Below are 18,789 nucleotides of genomic sequence, written 5' to 3'. Positions count from 1 at the left end.
AGTAAGCTTGAATAACCAGCTCTCTCCTCTAAACTGAACTTCAGCATGCATGAGAGCATGCTATAAGGTGAGTATCCAAGAACCAAATTATAATGAACTTTTGAAATCTAATAAATATCTAATATGGAGAGTTACAGTATCAGCAAATGGATGATTTAAACAAGGCAGTCGAAGAAAAAGAGCCCAGCAATGCTCAATAGAAAGCACATCATACTGCATCAGGATAATGGCAAATCACATGCTGCTTTGGTAACTCATCAGAAAATCACACAGCTAGGCTGGGATATTCTGTCACATCCACCATACTCCCCAGACCTAGTACCCATCCATTACCATTTGTTTCTCTCCTTATAAAATGTTTTGAAAGGGGAAAAAAATCAAAATTGAAGCAGATGGCAGTAAAGCACTACTTGAGTTCTTTGCCTTCTAAGGACAAAATATTTTTCAAAAATGGCATTTATAAATCACCATCATGCTGGCAGGAGCTCATAAGTAACAATGGAAATGATATTGTATAACAAATATTCTTACAGATACAAAAAAGTATTTTTTTTTCACTTCCCAAACGGACAGAATTTTCCGGCAGACCTCATATATTTACAGTAGTTTAAACTATACTGTAGCTGCCTTTAATAAGTACAAAAGCAGCATAGGAAGGGAGCCCACCTCAACTGAAATTTTTAGTGGCTTCTAATCTAAGACAAAGGTTACATTTGCTATTTTTTAAAATAAATTTTTGATTTGGAGACTTCTTGAAATGTATGGCTCCATAAATCTGCCTTGGCTTTGGAGGGTATTATAAAATAACATAATCAGTAACAGCCTAAAAGCGGAAAGGTCAAAATGTTTTGGCCAAGTCCACCTCAACTGACGTTTTTCTGGGACTCTCTTCTATTAAGACATATGTTAAATTTGTTATTTATTTAAAATAAATTTTTGATTTACAGACCTCTTGAAATGTGTGGTTCCATAAATTTGCCTTTGCTTTGGTGTGGTGTATTTAATTATGGCAAAGCACACGAGGGCTATCTGCCTAAAGGGAGGGATGCCTTTCGTGGAGGACTTTCTAAGGGAAACTGGCTCGTATACACGTTACACATGGGGAAAACCACGAAAACGCCCATGCAGCCAGCCCGTTCGCGGGATTCGAACCTCAGACCGAACTACCAGTGTTCAGCGTCTTTACCGCTCGGCCGCTGGTGGGCCCCCTTTGCTTTGGAGGCTATTATAAAATAACATCATCAGTAAGAGCCTAAAAGCATCAGAAAATGTCCAAAAGTCGAAACAGGCCCAAAACATTTTGCCTAAATAAAAAAAATTATTAAATCGAGTTCGCCACTGGAAGAGAGGAAATTTCTCTTTTCAAATACTACAAGACGACAATTGGCGATTTAGGCGCAAGCTCCCCCAAATCCGACGCCAAATAGGATCGAATCAGCGACGACTCCGATACCATCTTTCCTTATAGATATCACGCAATCCCCTATTTCCGACTATCCCTTGTTAAATAGCGTACTTATTTTTAGACTGATGACATATATTGATTTTGCTGTAATAGCTGCAATGTTTCGTCTACTGCTTATTTTGATAGCTATCTAGACTGTAATATGCAGTATAATAGACCAAGATACTACGCTGATGGCGAAAGCTTGAAAATTATAATTGATATCACTAATTAGGAAGATTATATATTTAGCAGAAGCAGAATATGATATTACAAAAATACAATGGGTGGAGTGATCTGGGTCGTTTTAATCATTCAGATATATAAATGATTAGAGAATTATTACCATTATAAAAACCATTAATGCCATCATTATAAGAACACGTACGTAAAATAATAAACAAAAATACAATTAAACAATAAATACATGATTATTTTATTCACGAATATAATACAATAAAAATGAATTATTGTATGAACAATAACTTTTGGATTTTCATATATCGTATTCTTCCATTCTGTGCAGCACTTTTCTCATATATAAATATCGCTAAAAATTGGGGTGCATCTTAAAATTAATGAAGTGTTAGGATCGGCGATCTTTTTTGATTACTAATTGTTCCAAAAGTAATTAATTTTTTCTTAAACAGCTATGTGAATAAAAATAAAGCAAATTCGATTACTAAGAAAATATTTGCTAGATGTATTTTTGCATATTATTCCAATTATTTTATTTGTTTCAAATGAAATACTTTTTTTTTTTTTTTTTTTTTTTTTTTCTGTTGTTGCAAGGAAATAAAATGTGTGTCTTAGAATTGACGAAATAAGGTAAAAATTAACAAAACTACGGCCAAACCATATTTTTTTAAAATAAATATTTCAATAAGTTAACGTTCTTTGATATACTGCATAAAGATCATGTTATGACATCTACAAAATAAATCTTTCGTATGCAAAGCAAAAAGTATGCATCTTTTTCTTAGGAACTACGAAAAATATGAAAACAAAATATGTTTTTCTCTAAAATGCAGTTACATGGAAATGGGAGAAGGATCCTATGTGTAAATCCTTTGTGGTTTGGCATAGTCCTAATATTTCTTAATTAATACGACTATAAATTTTTATAAAGGTAGTTTAAATTACTTTGAAACAGTAAAATTCTATACGATTCACAGAGAAGTCTTTTATTTAGCAACTCCGACTTCAGATTTCATTAGACTGTAGTTGTATGGATTTAAATGGATTATTTAGTTAAGGTAAAAACAAGCATGGCAGTCTTGGATAAAGAAAGAATGCCTTCGACATTCGGAGGACATTCTAATGGGTTACCGCATTCCCCTACAAATACTGATGGGGTGTAAATGGTAGCACATCCAGCTAACAATTGGAAGACCCGTGGTTTCAAATTTAGCAAGGGCACGGCCGATTTTTTACGCTTCTAGCTCTGAAGGGAGGACTAAAACTAAATTTAATGTCTTTAGAATGGATTATTTAGATTACGATAAATCATTCGAGGACACGAGGAATACATTCATGAAGAACGTTTTAGAAGAAACTGGCTCGTATTCGTGTTATACACGACGGAAACCACGAAAACTCCCAATGCACAGTCTCATTCGCCGGGATCTGAACCCGTCTGGAACCAGTGCTCAGCGATTTAATCACTTGGCCTTTCATAAAATTAGAAATGCATAAACACTGAATAGAAATAAACCTACAAACATACACACTTAACAAAACAAAACTTTACTTAATTAAAAATGTTTATAAAATAATTTAAAATCCAGCAATCTCTAAGTTCTATAAGCCGAAATTATACCCAAGAAGTACCGAGAATCGAAAAATTCTTTTATTTTTTAACGCCAACTTAAGACTAAATTCAACTGCAATGTTGCTACTTAGCGATAAAAATATGGTAAAGAAATAAAAATTAATATTATAGTAAAAACTAAAAAAATAAACATTAGTTACTAATAAAATTTACGACATAAAATTATTTTCTTTATTTGCTATTAAAATATCTTATTTGTTAATATATTTTTTTGCACTGTGACACTCATTCAGTTTATTTATACAATACTTCAAATAACATAAAATTCTAGTTACGAAGATGCAATAGCGGAAAAAAAAAGGCTAAAAAAATAAAGCTGGAAATACTTATTTTAGATTTATTTTCTTTTCCACGTTTGTAACAATGAATTAATGATTTCAGAAAAATCCTCATTCAAAGCATTCCAGATGTCTAAAATATTCACTCCTCCCTTCCAAAAATCATCTTCATGAATATCCCTTTAAAGACGAAAACATTTCATGGGCTGAAACAAACTGACTGCAATCTCTGAAACACTGTAATTTCAGGATTCTGATATTATACCACATGGAAACAGATAGCAGCAGAGCTTAACGATTTTTATTTATTTTTAACCAAGTTAAGATTTTCTTTCAGAAATTGCCTAAAAAGTTTGAGTCTGGTTTAAATAAAAGTCGTCCGATACCTTACCCTAAGTACGATATCATGCTGAGGCTATTTAATTCGATAAATTTTAAAACCCAAAGATACTTGAAAGTAGCCAACTAAATACAGGAATTCTATATAATTCTGTAAAGTTTCAAAGCGTTTAATGGATTCTTGATTATGGCTAAGCACACAAATGAGAGTTAACTTCACATAAGGAATTTTAATACCCAGATAATTATATGTTAGTACAATGAGGTGAAGAAATAAAACAAAGCCTCTAATTTTCTTTCATTCCATTTTTAACCAATTAGATTAACATCCCTGCCCACCAAATTAATTCCATTTTCGTAATATGATCCCTTTTTACTTCCTTGTACGAATTAAAAAGGAAGTATTGTAATCGCGAAAAGTTTCAGGCAGCATATTTCAACGAAAATATCCATTTTGACCGCTATCGAATGCAATTTAACGATGTTTTTGCGTGATATCTGTACATAAGGACAGAATAAAAGACTCTTTTCCTCTAAAACAATTATAAAACTGCTTTAAAATTAATTTTGAAGAGAATTTTTCGTGGCGACGTACGTATCTCGCATAACTCAAAAACGAGTAGCCTCAGAACATTGAAATTTTGTATATAGGACTGCTATAACATGTAGATGTGCACCTCGTATTTTGGTTGCAATCGGCCGCACCAAATGTATATAAATATATTTATATATATATCCACTCTGTTACCCGGCTCAGTGATGTCAGTTTCTTTACAATTATATGTTTGTAAGTTGTGCATTTTTTGCTTTAAAAATGATTGAATTATGTTGTTTTTATCTTCCGGTTAAGGTTTTTATGCCTTTAGTAAATCTGTATGCAATATTTTTAGAATTATCAACAATTTTAAAGTTGTTTAAGTGCGCTAAGCCTTTTTTATATGGCGGCCAATGATTGTTTACATTTGAAACAGTAGACTAGTGGATTTGTTGCCAATCAACTTAGCTTCGCAACAACAAAGATAACGCATTCATTTATTATTGTCAATTAAATCATGCTTAATTCTTTCTGGAATTTTTTCGAGGGAATAAGTGTTTAAGATTTACTTCGTAATTTTTAATATAGATATTTGGAGTTTTTATGTATTTTTGCCTTCTCGCGGAGTGAGAACTGAATTAATTGAATGAGAAATACTCAGTCGTCTGTGAAAAACTGTTTCTTTTTTGTTTTGTTTTCTTAATTCCTTTTATACATCATTCTAGCTTTATTATAGTATTTGAATAGAACATGTGGCAATGATTAGATAATTCTATTCTTTAAATGATATAAATTTTGCACATTATGAGTTATAATATGAACGAAATATAATACTGTTAAGTGAATCTAGCGCCAGAGTGTCGCTATGGTAAATAAATACTAGAGTGAATTTTAAAGAATGCATTTATTCTATTGTGGTTTATGCGCTGTCGGCGAAGTAGATTTAATTCAATCCAATAAGTTTACATGAAATGCAAGAAAAAATGCGTATAATTTAATATTCCGTACAAGGAAGTCATGTGGTATACAAATCAGACTTTTTTTTGGGGGGGGGGACATTATGCAGAAAGCATCTCAGGAAGAATACGAACTGTTAGAAGTATCCAAAAACTAAGTATCAACGACAATCATTCTTTTCAATGCAGCCGTTTTTACGACATCCTACTTTAAACAGCGGATGCACAGACAAGACACATATACAGATAACATCAACCTTATTGACACTTTGGTGATCAAATAAAGCGGCATTCTCTCCGCGGTGAAACCTGTAATAGATTTCGCTCTCATGATTTGGAAAAAATATAATAAAAAAGATTGACATGAATACGTGGTATAACCCCCATATTATTCTTTTTCATTATAGAAACCAAGGAATAAATAGCTCACTGTTATAAAAAAAGTGTCACCACTTTATATCAGGATTGCCCAACTTTTTCGTGAACGTGTGCTATTTTCCTCTATCGCTGACATCGCGATCTACCGATATGCAAGAAAAGTGTAAAATAATAACCTAATGAATGGATGACTCGCAATTGAGGCATCTGCAATACTGGATTTACATTAACTCTTTTAATCATTCACCGAATTTCGAACAATGCACGCCATATCCTTGAAATCTGACTATGAGCTTTTGTATAAAATATTTCTTTCGCCAACGATAAATAATAAAACCATTACATTTTCCTAGTCATTATGTACGCAATCGCTGCTGAAAATGCATTAAGCAACAGCTAGAAATGTTATGCAATCAAGAGATGCATGCAAAAGAAGTGCAACTCATTCTAAGAGTATATTGTATAAATTTCAACACTGCTGTTGCATTTTTGTTACATTTTTTCAGAACCTCTATTCTGAAAACTGAATTCAGCTTATTTCCTTAGTCCTCAAGAAGTAAAGTTACTGTTTAGTTTTTCTCTCCTCCTAGTTAAGAACAGTTATTTTGAAATTCGCTTTAATTATTTAATAGAAAATCATATATAAGTTTCATAAATTGTGGCTAAAAAAATTATTTTTTGCTCAATTACGAACCGAAAATATTTTTACATTTAAACAAATTTTATATTCTCCAGGCTTTAAAAATCTTACAATAATAACTAACATAAATACAGTTTTTCTCTAACCTCCGAAGAATCTGCAATGCACAAACAGAAACAAATTATGAGATGGAATTTTTTATCTGTTTTATCTTCTACTACCTGACAGCCTTAATTATAATAATGAAATCAATAAGATAAGATTTTGCTCTTGTATCCTCAGTTATAATGAAAGTAAAAAAAAAAGGGGGGAAAGCACATTAATCGTTTTCACGTTATAAGAATTCGAGCAGAATTACTGCTCTAAAAAAAAAAAGATGTAAAGTCTTTGTTAGGGCTTCAGAAATCACAGTCAAGCTTTTATGCAGCAGCTTCCACTTATTCCAGAGGATTCACTGATTACCTAGACCTACGTTTTTAATACGATGAAGAGTATGAAAAACAGTTAATTTCCCAGAAACTTTAACTGGCAAGGTCGGTGAACACCTTGCCCTCATGGATTTCCCCCCCCCACAACCAATTTCAATGACTTTCCTCAAGATCTGTCTAATTGTAAGGGAAAAGATTATAACCCTTGTCAAGAAAATAAACAAGAATAAAAATTCGAAATAGTTTTTCGAATCGGAGATCCGAAAATAATCCGATATTTCCAGGATATCCAAAGTTTACTCAGTGAATATAAAAACATTGTTAAAGAACTAGGATCATACCATTATTAAGCATACATAAGAAAATATGGCATGTTAATTTCAACAATGGCTTGAATAAAATATGCTACTTTAAACACAGTCAACGTTATAAACGACGACGGGAATTATCAGTTTCATAAAATAACTTCATAAAAAACTGCTGCTGAGCTTATTTTTAATTAATATTATTCTTGTTCAGATAGGGATAAAAGGGAATTCAGCGAATTCGATGAAGACCAAACTACGATGGCGAAATTAAAATGTTTGAACTTTCCTGGAACAGCAGATCTGTAACGTGCTCAAGATGAACTGTGATGATATGAAAATAGAGAAATCTTAAAAGACTGGCAATGCCAATTTACGAGTCATCCGTAGATAGTTGAACGCAGGCCAATAATTTTACACTAATATTTGTGAAAAATGCAACATCTCGTGGCATTGAATCATACAGTTTCTAAATGTAATACTGGGCAATGGCATTCTACATGGCTTTGACTTGACGCCAAAGTTCAGTCTTAGCGTGAGCCCCACCAGCTGTACGAGCCACCAGTCGCCGACCGGTGAAATTCCAGACATGCTCAGTTGGTGATGGACGAAACAAAACCTGCTGTGCCCTAAAAAAGGCTTATGAAGTCTGATAAACATGCGAACGGCATTATCCTGCTGAAATACAGCGCCAGGAATGCGTCGAAGAATAGGAAGGACCTCTGGCTCCACAACTTCTCTTATGTAGCGATCACTGTTGAGGTTGCCCGCAATCTGCTTTAGATGGGATCGACAATTATACCCAAAAGCTCCCCACATCATGATGCCAGGCATTTGTGCGGTATGACGCTGGATAACACACTGTGGGAGCAGACGTTCCCCTCTGCAACGTCTGACGCATAATCTTCCATCATTGTACTCCAGATCGTAGGGACATTCGTAGGAGAAAACTTGTTGCCACACGGCACACCACGCACTGTGTCGACGTACCCACTGAATTCGAAGGCGTCTGTGATTCAGCGGCAGGGGAATTCTGCGTACAAGAACCCTTGCACGCAGTTCATGGCTGCAGCAGACGGCGACGAACCGTGGAATCAGACACCATAATACCTGTAGCCGTGTTCTAACATTGTGCTACCACACGACAGGACACTGTAAGATCCTCATAGCCATGCGGATAATGTGTCTGTCGTCCCGTTCCGTTGTGCTATTGCGTGCCACACTGCCAGGATTTCGCCTTCTTTTGTTCTCCTCTATCAATTTCTTCTAAACCCGCATCACTGTTGTGGCAATGCGCTGCGTGCGGAATCCTATTACTCGATAAGAGATTCCAATGTCTTGCATACGGACGATGCGGCCTCGTTCGAACTCAGTTAGTTATTGGTATGGCTCCTTACGTTGTTGATGAGGCATACTGACCACTAATTAAACGTTCACCGCGGACAGAGAACGATAAACAGATTTCAACACAACTTTACAGTCCTTTATATATACACGGAAAAAGAGGCCGGGTTTCATTCCATGCATATGCAATCGCTTTGTAATAATTGGTTCAATTTACATAATTCCTTCATGGTGTTGCAATTTTCACAAATATTAGTGATGATTACAATGGATCAGCAAGCATCCAAACCAAAATCTGATGATTGTAAAATGGTCTTTTGATCGAGACAGATCTTATTTACAATTGCATCCTCTGAGCAGTCGATTAAATGCGGCCACCGCAGACCTTAAATTTAAGGCGATAAAAAACAAAATGCCTTCACAGGAATCCCTGGTGGCAGACTGCACCGCAAGACAAGAAGATGGTGAATAAAGTTATGCAACCTTTGGGCAAAATTCTGCTACTAATTCCTACACCCTATCATAGGTGTGCATAAAATTGGTGTCTATGTATCCTCACTTCACCAAATATTATTGAAGAATTAAGCGCATTATTATCCGAAAAAAGTACTGTAATTTCAAAGTGCTTTTTTGGTTATATAGGATAAGGCACGATGTCATAGTCCCAATCGATCACGGAACAAGATGAAACAATCTAAGTATTAATTACCCTAGCCTCTAAATAACACAGCAAATCAATTGCTAGTACCTGAGGGTGTTGAAATGGAAATCCAACTCGAAACGGCTCTACGGCATTATTTTAAAAGTTAAAAATATAGAGAGATAATTTAACCAGTAAAGAACTAGAAAATTATCTTTTTGAACAAGAAGTATTAGCGGGAAAATACGTTCCGAGGGCGGCCCACATTCACATTAAATTTGATTAAAAAAAAAAATGACAATTCCAGGCAACCAGTCCATTCATCAATCGTGCAGTCAATCCTGTTTCAAATTATCACAGCCAAGAATACTGCTTAAGTTTCAGTGGAATGGTACCGGATATCAAAAGTCACTTAAAACCTTGAATATCCATATCTAACCAGATAAGAGCTTCTGAGATAGTAGATGGAAGAACAATATTATAGCAGTCAAGTAATAATATTTTTTTTTTAAATTTTTTATTTTGGCTCTTCGGTACATATATACAATTAGTCAATGTTTATTATGATTATTTTTCAGCTGCTTATTAAAAAGTCTTGAATAAATAATTGTAATAGACGCAGAGAGAGAATCTGTTTTACCGCGACCATGATCATGTCTCCCGATGCGTTTATAACATTCTTTCTTGATGAAAAGATCTGTTGGATTCCTTGATTTCTTTTTTTTTTTTTAAAGTATAGAATGAAGCATAGCTTCCAATTTCTATTTACGCAGAATATTTCCATTTTTCAATCTCTTTCATTCTACAAATTTTGCAAGTTACAAGTCTAAAATGAAAATCTCGTTATTTTTTACCTTTCCAGCAAATGAAAGGCAATTGTTGAGACTTAAATTTTGAGAAAGTGAAGAAGAAATCGCCATTTCTGTGAAAACGGTTGACAAATGTTATCTTCCAGTAATGCAAGTGATAATGGTCAACAGTCGAGCGCTTGTGCATCAGTTCCAAAGAGCGTCAGACGTGTGTATGAATATGTTCTTGGCTTACATCAAGTTTCGATTAAGCAGCACAAATCACAGAAAGGATTACAGCAGTTGTGGCAAAATAAACTCGTCTTCGCTCCTTCCATTCTATTGTGAAGAAGCTTAAGTCAAAATGAATTTATCCAATCCTTCAAGTACTGAACTGACTATGCACAAACGGAATGTCAAAATGCATGATGTATATATATATGTATTCTATATTTTGGATTAATTTACCAAAACAAGGGTAGGTTATGTGTTAAATAATGCCCGGAAAAACACGGTACAGTGAGTTTTTGGCGATATATATATAAATCTTACACTACCAAAATTAACACAAAACTTTAAAAGCATATTATCATGCTTTATCGGTTATTTAAACAATATGATTAAAAATAAAACCCCAAGGAAGAAGGAGAAGGGGCGAAAATTGTTTCCAGCTGCTTAAACTTGTAGTTAGCGGCCCGGAAAAAGCTTCTTCCTACTTCAAACGGAATGTGGGACCTAAAAAATCAGCCGCGCGGAAATCTCATCCGTATGCATTGAAATTCTATACTTTCAGCTCCCACACTTTCTTGACAGGATGTACGTGACAAGAATTACAATATCGGATTGTATGAATTGGGGGAAAAAAAAAAAAAAAAAAAAAAGAACAGTTTAGGTTGATAAAATTAATACGGTGCAACTGCGCTCGTTATTCGCTCACTGATAACGGAAGGCGCTAGTTTTAAAAGTAGTTGAAATTATGTTTATTACAGTGGAAGATGGAAGACAAAAGCTGCTTAGCGAAGGTGGGATTTATTTAAATTTAGTTTAACGTTCATTACAGGACTAGAGGGATGGAAAGTATAGTCTTTCCAGGAGAATTTTCTAGGAAAGGGATCTTTACTCCTTGATACTTGTTTTCGTCAAGATGAGGGGCTAAGGTGCCGTTTTCTGTTTCTTGTTTACAGTGATATAACCAAGATAAAATCTTCGACGGTATATACGCAAAAATCTACTTCTACATCATGGTCAACAAAAATTGCTGATGTTTTAGGACTTTCTAGGAAAACTGGATAGCAAAGTTGACTTCCATGCGATTTTCATTTTGTATTTCATTTAAAAACTTAAATTTCTTGAATTAACAAAATATTACGGATTTCATGAAATATTAAGCAGTTCTGAAGGGTTAACATTTATTTATATACCGTGTGGGTGAGTACGAAAATCTTCATCTGGCCCGTTGATTTTCTCGGGAAAAAGAGCTACAGAAACTGGTGTTCAATATTTTTATTGGAAAATGTAGTATTATTAACCACTGCTAGGTCTGTGATCAAAGCAGGAATGCATAACTTGAAATGTTGTTCTTAATATCGTATTTTTTCGTAAAATATGCTCGCATGCTTCTCTCTGCTCCAATGCGTAAATAAATGACCCCTTTCCAACGCTATCTTTCTGAATATTATTTACATTAATTTGCATTATATGTGCTAGTATCCTTTCCATATTTTTGTATTTTAATACTAATACCGTACAACAATTTGTGCTTCAATTACCAATACTGTATACGAACTGTCAAAAGCTATCACACTACAGCATTACCGATAAAACACCGATAAAAAACGCTAAAAAGTTAAACGTGTATATATACTTAATGTTATTGAATAATGACAATTATAAGTATATAATTAGTGAGTTTGACAACCTGGCATTTCTGAGGTTTCTGTTGCCAGTAGTGGTAACCTTAATCGTACAGTTAGCTCTCAACTGAACGACAGTAAACTAATCAAGCCTAAACATAACTAAGTATGCTTACTTCACAGCGATGGGAACGTAACTACCAAGAAACATCAGAATAAAACAAAACAGTCTGCGGAAAATATAAAGAGGAATATAGTGCGTGGCATAAACACAGGATAAGTGAGTGGGATAAACACAGGATGTCACAATATTTGGAAGTTGCTTTGGCTGTTTTCATAAAAACATTACATAATCCGAACTATAAAATCATCGATCTTCAAAGAGGGACGTTTTCGGGGGGGGGGACGGAGTTTTAATAGACTTATTTGCGTAAGTTTGAATTCCATGACATTGTTCGAGTTGCTTTGTAAATATTGTTCTATAATACTACCTACATCTTAGTTTCCTCATTTTTAATGTTCATTCTTCCGTTACTTACAATGAGTTCTTCCTGCTCTGAACACTGATTTAATTTAACCAAACTTATTCTCCAGATGAAACTGACCGAAAACACAAGGAAACTGTCAATAGTAAATTTATGTTAATTATAATATAGGTTATTTCTCTTTTCTGCGTCTTTTTTTGCAGTCCTTGAGTTAACCGTGGTCATTTTTACCGGTAAATCGAGAGCTGACTATATTAATTACCCACCTGTTGCCAAATCAAGTCCCGAATTTTATCTCCAAGAAATAGTTTGCTAATAAAATATAATTTAGATATTTAAAATTACACGCGGTACTTAAAGAGCGCATTTGCACAAACATAAATAGATAAAAACAAAAATAAATAAATAAAACTTACCTCGTCATACATGAACTGTAATGTGAGGGCAGATTTTCCAACGCCACCACTGCCGACCATAATCACTTTGTGGAGAGCTGGCGTGACACTTTTCTGTTTAGACATTCTTGTTGGACGCAACCGATCCAAACTGAAAAAGTACCGCAATTCCTTTGTCAGGTTAGGCATTTCGTTTTTCAAATTTTCAGTTTAAAATTGTAATGTATTTATAAAAATATCAAAAGACTGATCCGCATCAGAAACCGATCCTTCCCATCTGAAAAGCAGTTCTACGGCAAGAATAACGCAGATTTCACCGGGAGGAAAAATTGCATTTCCTACAACTGACTCATTGTCAGACAATGACGTTTTCTTTCTACTTCACTGCGCCGACACATAGGGAAAGATCAATGCTCTTTTTAGATTAAACACCATATCGAGAATGTACGCAAAGAGAAAACTCGACGCTTTATGCCTAAGAAAGTATGAAATCAGAATTTTGCACCAGCGAATGTTCTGAGATACCTGCTGAATTTAGGACGAGGAGTAAAATTGCATTAAATCAACCTGCAAATACACACTCAAATTCTTTTTTGCACACCTCTCGAAGAAGAAAGTAGTAAGAGGGTTACCACAGAGAACCTAACTAGGAGAAGAAATCGCCAAGGTCGCCAATGGGATGACCGCAAATTATACTCTCAATATTATATTTTTCCCTCGGAGGCAAATAAGTTAAATTAAAAATTAATATTTTTTCTATCATGAATTGTATTCTTTGATCGATTTTTTTAAAAATTTATATATATATATATATATTTCGAATAAACAACTTCCCGGTAAAATCGGAATACTCCAGACTTTGCTTGCAGTAAACGTCCAGATCTTGCGTTTTTTAAATTTATTTCAGTTTAGTTCATCTCTTTTAATTAAAGTTTAGAAGAACCATTATTCATTTACGGTCGAAAGCAAAGAAAATGGCAGGAAGAAAATTTCAGTGACAAATTCTTAAAGAAAGCCAAGGTATTTTACCATATTTATAATGAAACTGAAACAATAAATAATCCATATTTTAACAGATGATTTTCAACATATTTTTTATTCCATTATAAACTATTTTAATTCATTACACAGAACCGTGGTAGACCATTTTATGAAGACTTAAGTAATGGTAAATATCCGTACTTAATTTTGTCTTAAATCTGTAACTAGCACACTGCAAACTTTATCCGCATTATTATATGCATATAAATCATTAATTTAATTAAATCACTTCGATAAGTGAAAGATCTTCATTTTACATGAATTTTCATCGATATAAAATTTTAAAGAAATTACAAAAGCGAATGAAATTAATCAAAAAACACAGTAAAATTTAAATTTATACTAAATATATTTTAAATTAAAATTATGCATTATCGGTTTAATAATCCTAATTTTGCATTATAATGCGATTATGAGATACGATTTGATTTTATCGACTCGGTTGATTAAGAAGACAGTTCTGAATATGAAAAAAACTAAAGACATATATATTTTAAAAGACAATTCCCCTTTTTTCTTCTTTTCACCACTTTTCTTAATAATATTCCCCATACAAAAGAAAAGTCAAGTTTCTTAAATGGACAGATTTTAAAATTTTACAATTACGAAATCAGAAAACCTATTAAAATATCTTCAATCAAATGCCCGTAAAATTTAATATATAAAACAAAATGAAATATTTTCAGCAATCTGATACTATAAACATTAAGTTTTAAAACAACGAGGAATTCCTACGTTAGAAATCATGAACGTCAATACATTAAGCATTTAAATAATAATAAATAATAATAAAAACTAGCACATACCAAATATTCACACTGTAGGGTTTATATTTATTTTAACTAACATTTATTTTAAGTTTAAACTTATCTTTCCTGTCAAGCCTTACTTTCCCCTGGAACTGCCAATGCCAGAGTATGTAAATTTTAGTAGAACTCGCAAGGATTCAAATTATCAGCGGAAGTATTCTCTGAGTTAAATAGAAAGGAAACGAGTTCAAAGTGGCGCTTTCTTGCTTCATGAGTGTGGAAGTGGCTAGCTAGAAATTGAAGAACCACGCGTTTCGGCCTGTGTGCTTGCCTCGGCAAATTGTTAATCTTTCAACGTAATATTCAGAGTTTGCTGAATTATTAGCGGTATTGTAAAACGCGGTGAGGTTAGTTACATTTAGAGAGCCTCGTAGTTAGTTACTTGTTCGTATCTCTTTTTAGTTTCTTATTTTTTTTTTTACCGCCGGGTCGGCATAGTTTGTGAGCGTCAAGAGCACGCAATTGTAATTTCTAAAGTTGAATAAAAAGGGACTTAAACCCTTCTCAAGACTCTGTCTAATTTCCAGTTTTCTGCAGTCACCACTTTGTTGCGTGCTGGTTGGAAGCGCGCAACTTTACATTGGCGCCCGAACACTTGTCGAACTGAAATGGCCGAAAATCGGATGGAAGCCGCGGGACAACAACAAGAAATGGCAAGCCAATTGGAAGGATTTGGATACCTGGCCCAGACGTTGAGAGCGTCAATCAAGCCAAACGTCAATTTCGACGGAAAAAATTCGGTGGCGATATTTCTAGAAGGCCTAGAAAATCACTTTCAGCTCTACCCTGTGCCTGAAAGACAAAAAGTTGCCATCGCCACATCTGCACTAAGAGGCCAAGCCGCGCTATGGTGGAAGAATATAGGCAAATTTTTATTAGGGGAATTCGGAGGCCAGACATATACATTTGAAAATTTCAAAAAATCGTTATTAAAGGCCTTCCCCATAGTGTAAGATCGAGCAAGGCTAGAAGCCGAACTATATAGTTTCTATCAACGGGATATAGAAGAGTTGACTGACTTTATTCTGCGAAAAATTAAGCTGACGGATATGCTGTATGGGAAGAAACCCGACGCGGAGATTATTGAAATAATCTTACCAAGATTGTTACCTGCTGTTCAAGACTACTTCGAAATTAGAAACCCAAGCACATTGCAGGAGCTCTTCGAATTGGCGGTGAAGTTTCAAAATCTCAGAATAGCGGAAAAAGCTAGAGGGGCATCGTATTCTCAAAGTACCCGAAGGCAATCTTCAAATGAGCAAACCAGAAATGCAAACTACTCTTATGGGGGAAAGAGCTATCAAGCTAACTCATCGAACCTCGAAGGTCAAGGCCCAAAAAGGAAATTCGGAAAAAAAAAAAAAAAAAAAAAAAAAAAAAAAACCGCGTACCCAGAAGGCAGAAGTTGAAAAGAAAGCTTTAAACGAGTAGAGGGGCCTGTGAAAGCGAGGGTCCAGACCCCGGAAGTTTTAAAAAAACCCTCAAAAAGACATTTAAATACGGTCATCGTACAGAACTCACATCTACCAATTATACAAGTCCTGGTTGGCGATGTACCAGTAGAAGCCCTCATCGATACAGGAGCAGAAGGTAATTTTATGAGCGAAACATTCTTCAAAATGCATTTTTATAGGTTACGATTATTTAAAAATAAAAAGATAGAAATTATAGCGGCGCAAGGAAAAACCTGTCACTGCATCGGGAAATTATCATTAAACATACAGGTAAAAGAGGAAAGCCTCAAAGTATTAATTTTTGCAGTGAAGAATCTGCAAAATCCTCTTATTAAGGTATGGAGTTTTTAAGGGCCGCGAGGGCCAAACTGAATTTTCAGGACAGTTCTATTGTGCTGGAGATGGACCAGAGGGTGGTGGAACCCAGGGATAAATAGAAGGGCTAGCTCATTTCTTTGTTCGACTCCTCGCCGACGCGAGCCTAATGGGGGGACGTAACAGGCAATAATCTGACGTCACTGTGATGCCACCTGTCCTGATTTCCCGCGTTTAAAACAGTAGTTTCATTAAGCTGCGAGACGATTTTCTAGAGGTTACATATCCCAAATTAATTTTAATAATATATATATTTGTTTTCTAATAATGTATATATTTAAAATAATTTAAATATATGTAATTTTAGTCAGTTTTTATTTTAAATTCTATATTGTAAAGTATCGTTTAAGTAATATGGCTTTTTGCGCTGTAGTAACGTGTCGTAGCACTTACAGAAGTATGAAAGGATGAGATATTTTATTTCATGGGACCAAAGGATCCAAATGAGAGTTTGCTTTTGACGAAAGAATGGATACACAAATGTCAAAGAGAAGATTCTATTAATGTGAAGAGCTGAAAAATCTGCAGCGAACATTTTCTATGCAGTGTTTATGCAGATGATATGAAAAATCGCTTGTTTGGATAGCCACAAAAAGAAACTGTTGAAATGGAATGCTGTGCCGAAAGTAAATTATGATGACAATAATAAATCGAAATTGATGATGACAATAATAAATCAAATTTTAATGATTTTGAAATAAAACTCACAAATGAAAATGTTGATCATCCTGAATGTTTAAGGATAAACAAGAATGCATTGATAATTTGAAGAACAAAATAATATCCTTAGAAAATTGTATTAAAGTATTGAAAAATAGAGAAAAGAAAAATTTTAGAATGTTTGTTCAGCGACAAAGAAGGTGGACGACATCTAGACAGAAATTAAAATCTCAAATAGCGAAATTTGGGGCGGGGGAGCACAAATCGGAGAATTTGGAAAAATTTCTAAAGCCTATTTTTATAAAGACGCAGATTAATGCATTACTGAAAAAGAAGAAAAAAATCAGGTGGACTAGTGAAAATATTTCACGTTGCATCGTCATAAGAGCTCTGTCATCTTAAAGCTATGACTTTTGGAAAGAAAATAAATTAAGAAAAAAATTGGAATATCTTTACCTAGTATTATCAAATTAAAGAAATGGTGTTTATTTTATTTTTTAGTGTTTTCTAAATTTTAGTATAGTCCAAGAATTCAAAGTCATGTTCTTACTCTAAAGAAGGAAAGAGGCGAATATTTGTATTCTGTAGAAAAAATATGCGTTCTCAGTTTCGACGAAATGCATATAGATTGAAAACTGTGCTATGACTCTAAACTGGACTAAGTTGGTTCTTTTCAAAATGTGCAGTTTGTTTTAATCAGAGGTCTCATTTCGCGCTCTGCCTCAAATTACTGAGAAACCGCGTTTTAGATAGAGGATTTGTTTTAGAAGATGTAACTGTTTTAAATTTTGATATTATTAAAGAGGTTTTTAAATAGAGATTGAGTTACTAATTTTGTTAAGTACTTGTTAAAGTTATTTTTATTGTATCCTTTGTAACTAATTATTGATTAGATTTTGTGCTAGATTAGCATTCTAGATAAAATATAATAGTATAAAACATCAAAGTAATTGGCATAAAAAGACCTGCTTCCTTTACTCACACTTTTGAAAAATTAAATAACTGATTTAGGTACTCTGAATAAAGCTATTTTGTCAAAATTAAGGTAACAATCTTATATACATTTATTTAATTGTAATACAGATATAAGTATAAATTACAAAATTATTTAAAAAATATCTATTATATTGAATCGGAAGAGAATTATAACAATGTAAAATTTACAATTAGGCAAAAAATCAAACGTAGGTTAGCAGAAATGTTGCCATATATGTCCTGTATGTTTAAACCTATGTCAATGTAAAGTTGTTTTTTGAGTAAATTTAAATAGCTGCTATTATAGTTCTCTTAGAAGCAGTATAAAAATTCTCTCAGTTAGCATGCAAATAAAGAAATGATTAGAAATAAACGTGCATTAAATAAAAAAAAAACCTGCAAATAAAAATTTAAAAAAAAACCATTGAACTTTATGTTAAAAAGAGTAGCACATTTTATCTATTATTTGAGTAAAATTGAGTAAGCATTATTAAATTTTTTAATGGTCCAGTCTAAAATGCATAAAGCAGTAACATTGCCTCTTCCAAATTATAGCTATCTTTCACACACAGCTCATTTTAAACGCTGGTTCAAAAACGCTAATTTCCAAGCTGTGAATTATATTGGCGCGCTCAGTGTCATCATGGCTACGTCATCACTTCTCACTTTCTGCTTCAGGGGGAAAAGCTCTATGAGCTAGCCCTTCTCTTCTAAGTCCTGGGTGGAACCAGTGGAACAACTGCAAGTTGACCTTAGCCATTTGAATGACCATGAAAGTCAAGCCATCCAGCAAGTGGTGAGTACTTTTTCAAACGTGTTTTCAGAAAGGCCTGGTA

At 33.9% G+C, this 18,789-nt stretch overlaps 1 protein-coding gene across 4 annotated transcripts in view; it reads right to left on the bottom strand.

Annotated features, from left to right (window-relative positions):
- The window catches only part of Rala (Ras-like protein A), a 157,827-nt gene that overhangs the window by 13,892 nt on the left and 125,146 nt on the right, over nucleotides 1-18,789 (bottom strand). For all 4 annotated transcript variants that reach the window (XM_085813261.1, XM_035360654.2, XM_085813262.1 and 1 more), the window contains one exon: nucleotides 12,661-12,790. In XM_085813261.1, the coding sequence (XP_085669387.1) occupies nucleotides 12,661-12,790 (130 nt within the window). The remainder of the gene's footprint in view (nucleotides 1-12,660; nucleotides 12,791-18,789) is intronic.

This window comes from Stegodyphus dumicola, chromosome 3 (assembly GCF_044657685.1).
Source record: "Stegodyphus dumicola isolate Sdum_Otavi_A_Nest chromosome 3, ASM4465768v1".
In the NCBI taxonomy this organism is placed as follows: domain Eukaryota; kingdom Metazoa; phylum Arthropoda; class Arachnida; order Araneae; family Eresidae; genus Stegodyphus; species Stegodyphus dumicola.
This window is presented reverse-complemented; position numbering and strand designations above follow the sequence as displayed.